Raw genomic sequence first — 3817 nt, 5'->3', positions numbered from 1 at the left:
TCTTCTTCAGTTCTTCCTGTCTCCAGTCCACAATGCCTCCACCATACCAAATCACTGCTACTACCCACATATTAATCCCCATCATTTTGTTCTTGCCATTTAGCTTTGACCTGAGAATCAGCCGCAGTCTCCTGTAATACTCCCCCATAATCTTCTCCTTCATTGTCTGACTTAAAATCTCATCTTTTTCCAAAATCCCAAGATACCGGTATCCCTCCTCTTCAATCTCCTTCACCACATCACCACTTGGCAGAATAATCCCTTCACTCTTCACCACCTTACCACGTTTCAATACTAACATCCCACATTTAGCAACACCAAACTCCATCCCAATGTCATCACTCACCAACTGCACTGTATTAACAAGACTCTCAATCTGCTCCTCTGTTTTCCCATACAACTTTAAGTCATCCATGAACAGTAGATGATTAATCTTCACTTTCCCACTCATCTCATATCCAACTTTCACCTTATGCAAAACCATTGTTAGTGGGACTAAACAAACCACAAACAACAATGGAGAAAGACTATCTCCTTGAAATATTCCTCGATTGATTGGTACTTCTCCCAAAACAGTCCCCCCAGCATTCAGCTCACACTTCCACTGACTCATACTCTTCTCCAATAAGTTCCTCACATTCTCAGCACATCCCATCATATCTAGACACTCCACAATCCATGAGTGAGGCACCATATCATAAGCTTTCTTATAGTCTATCCAGGCCAATGACAGATTAGTACGTCTCTTCTTGCAATCTCTTAACACCATCTTATCAATTAACAACTGGTCTTTAGTTCCTTTACTCCCTCTTCTACACCCTTTCTGCTCCTCTGGCAACAACTCATTACTCTCAAAAAAGATATACAGATATTCAGCAAGTACCCCTGTCAATAACTTCCACATCACTGGCAAACATGATATTGGTCTAAAATTACTTACTGCTGCTCCCTTCTTTGGATCCTTCTGACACAACACTGTCTTTCCACAAGTCATTATTATTATTATTATTATTATTATTATTATTATTATTATTATTATTATTATTATTATTATTATTATTATTATTATTATTATTATTATTACTATTATTATTATTATTATTATTATTATTATGAGAGAGAGAAGGAGAGATGTGGGAAAAGGGGGAGAAACCCATAATCACAAAAATGGAAAGGAGAGAAGAAACAAAAGAAGAATAAAGACGAGAGAGAAAGACATGAGAGAGAGAGAAAAGTTAAATCAGCCCATCCACAGATGGCAGGACAGGTAGAGTCCTATTCAGCCACATCTGAGCATTTATTATTATTATTATTATTATTATTATTATTATTATTATTATTATTTTACAGTTGTCAGAGCTAAGTGGACTACCTGTTGAGCATATCTATTATGCAAAGGTTTAACAATTGGCGTTAAAACATATTAAGGTACTCTCTCTCTCTCAACTCTTAGGATTTAATGTCATTTCCTGTTGAGATATTGTGTCTTGATATTGAGAATAAGTTGAAATGGTATTTTATCACTTCAGACAGAGACTCAGTAAAAATATATGATGGGCATGTCATATATTACAAGTACTAATGAATATACATACATACATTATGTATACGCACACACTTACATACACTTCATACTGTTTGTACATTTATTTAGAGACAATAGAGAGACAGTGAAAGAGTTAACAGATAGAGAGAGATCAGAAATACAAGAGGCAGAGGATGCAAGGTCAATAAATGTACCGCATGTTTTATCATGTACATGTACATGTGCAATCATAAGTTTTTAGAAAAGAAAGCTATATACAAATATGATTTGTTTATTTATGCCATTTATGATAGTTGCAAGTCGAAGTAATAGATCTGCTAATTTTTATATTACTGTAGGTTGAAGAAAATTAAGGAATTCAAATCAAAACATGGACATTGGTTGTATTAATTTATTATTTTAATTTTTTAATCTTTTAATGTTAAAATTCACAAAAATTTAACCTAGCCAGAATACTTTATGGTCACCTCAGTGGTTATGGTAGTCTTGCTAGCCAGACTCTAATTTAATTAGAGTCTGGCTAGCGAGACTATGGTCACGGGACTAGGTCACGGTATTACATAGTCTGGCCCCGCCTCTTCGTTGCGCGGGGGTACCCCCGGGCAACGAAGAGGCGGGACCAGACTAGGTATTACAGTGATTTTAAAATAATTTTCTATTAAATCTAGCAAACTAATGTAATGACTGCTAGATCTGGATATGATTCATTATCACCATCAAGGATCTTGTCGCCATACATTTTCAACAGTAAAATGAGATCATAGTTGAGTTATAAGATTGCAATTTGCCATTTTACCAGGTACATGTAGATCTATACAGCCCCACCCATTTATTCCTCTAAGCTAGGTAGACCCCACCCTTTAAAGACTTTGTGGCAGAGGCTTCAGCGAGTGATTCTGGTTCTCAGGACTGTAAAAATACCTTAATGGAACAATGGCTACTAGATCTAGTCAAACTTGTTTAGGTACAGGTAGAGCTGCTAGTATTAGTTAGCCATTTTGAGTTACAATTTACTTGTAATAGATATTGGTGATTTGATTGATGTTATTGACTTATTGAAGAAATGTGGCTTTCAAGGAACAAAGTGGCAAGAGCTGGGACTGAGACTAGGACTACTGAAAACTACACTGGAAGCACTTGAAATGAAGTATCGTGGAGATGTGTATCACTGTCAAACAGAGTGTCTCTCCCATTGGCTACGTAGAGTTGATAATGTTGACAGAAGAGGAGGAGCCAACTTCAACTCACTGTCAGATGCTTTACGATCTATGAATGAAACTGCTGTAGCTGAGAAGTTAAGTGAGTCAACCATAACTGTATGTATAACTATAGTATAGACCATCTGCGCATTAGGTAGCACTTCTTTGAACTTTGCAGTGTTGTTTTAGTTCATGATTTACATTCTAGTTTTAGTTATAGTACTTTAGAACAAAGTATATTTAGTTCCAGTTCTAGTTATAGTAAAGACTCAGCCATTTATTTTAGTTATGACCATTTTCTTTTTAGTTATAGTTATAGTTTTAGTTATAACAAACCAAACAATACCAAGCAAAAAAGGCGTTGATTTATAGCAATTTCAAATATTACCATAATCAAACATGCCTCACTAACAAAAGTACCCTCTCAACAGGATCAATTTTGGTCAAATGAAAGTAGATTTCAATTAACAAGTTGGTGTGGCTAGTACTAGTACAAAACTGTTAATTTTATTTTAGTTATAATTTTGACAAATCATTTTAGTTATGATTCTAGTTATTTTGACATCAAATAGAAGAATTATAGTTTAGTTAACTAAATTACAATTTTGCTGTACTAAAATAGATTTACCGTAGTTATAGTTATAGTTAACTAATATAACACTGCTTTGAAGTCAGCAAAACATTGGGTTACATGTGGCCAGGCACACCCACTGGTTGGCAAAAAGCAAAATGACTGCATCAGATATACACATTTTATATCTTTGTTTGAGGATGCAAGAAAGCGGCTATGTTGCAAAGCTGAAATCTGTTGGTTAGATGATCAATGATGACCCTTATTTGCTTGAAAAAAACAGTGTCCAATTTACTTCAGGGATGAGAAACTGGCCAAATCCGTTTGGCCCTATACTTTGTTAGCAGGCCTGGGCTATTCACACAAGAGCAGCTCATGTCCTGGAAACAACTAGAGGCCTACAACTACTACAAAGTTCGACATGTTAGGACAATTTTTGTCTTTTTTGGAAAAGGAGGAAGAAAGTTTGGTGTAAGCTTCTTCATGCAGGCTGACATGATG

General features: G+C 35.5%; 2 protein-coding genes across 2 annotated transcripts; both read left to right on the top strand.

Moving 5' to 3' along the window:
- The first annotated feature begins 1072 nt into the window (after nucleotides 1-1072).
- On the top strand, nucleotides 1073-2001 carry LOC109588512 (ubiquitin carboxyl-terminal hydrolase 47-like). Its single transcript, XM_020004672.1, has 5 exons — nucleotides 1073-1267; nucleotides 1351-1398; nucleotides 1454-1575; nucleotides 1655-1726; nucleotides 1885-2001. The coding sequence occupies exons 1-5, from the start codon at nucleotides 1256-1258 to the stop codon at nucleotides 1934-1936; spliced, it is 306 nt and encodes a 101-aa protein (XP_019860231.1). The 5' UTR covers nucleotides 1073-1255; the 3' UTR covers nucleotides 1937-2001.
- A 170-nt stretch (nucleotides 2002-2171) lies between these two features.
- LOC109588510 (uncharacterized) lies at nucleotides 2172-2883 on the top strand. Its single transcript, XM_020004667.1, has 3 exons — nucleotides 2172-2345; nucleotides 2393-2510; nucleotides 2570-2883. Exons 2-3 carry the CDS (start codon nucleotides 2480-2482, stop codon nucleotides 2881-2883), a joined length of 345 nt encoding a protein of 114 aa, XP_019860226.1. The 5' UTR covers nucleotides 2172-2345; nucleotides 2393-2479.
- Nucleotides 2884-3817: the final 934 nt, after the last annotated feature.

This window comes from Amphimedon queenslandica, unplaced genomic scaffold, assembly GCF_000090795.2.
Source record: "Amphimedon queenslandica unplaced genomic scaffold, v1.1 AMPQUscaffold_12049, whole genome shotgun sequence".
Lineage (NCBI taxonomy): Eukaryota > Metazoa > Porifera > Demospongiae > Haplosclerida > Niphatidae > Amphimedon > Amphimedon queenslandica.
The sequence above is the reverse complement of the archived record's forward strand: the minus strand, read 5'-3'. Positions and strand labels throughout refer to the sequence as shown.

Excerpts from the sequence above, each read along its gene's own strand:
- LOC109588512 (XM_020004672.1), top strand. Across the intron at positions 1,399-1,453 it reads AGCATATCTATTATGCAAAG|GATTTAATGTCATTTCCTGT; the intron begins GTTTAACAATTG and ends CTCAACTCTTAG. Across the intron at positions 1,727-1,884 it reads CAAGAGGCAGAGGATGCAAG|GTTGAAGAAAATTAAGGAAT; the intron begins GTCAATAAATGT and ends ATATTACTGTAG.
- LOC109588510 (XM_020004667.1), top strand. The coding sequence starts at position 2,480 with ATGGCTACTAGATCTAGTCAAACTTGTTTAG. Across the intron at positions 2,511-2,569 it reads ATCTAGTCAAACTTGTTTAG|ATATTGGTGATTTGATTGAT; the intron begins GTACAGGTAGAG and ends TACTTGTAATAG.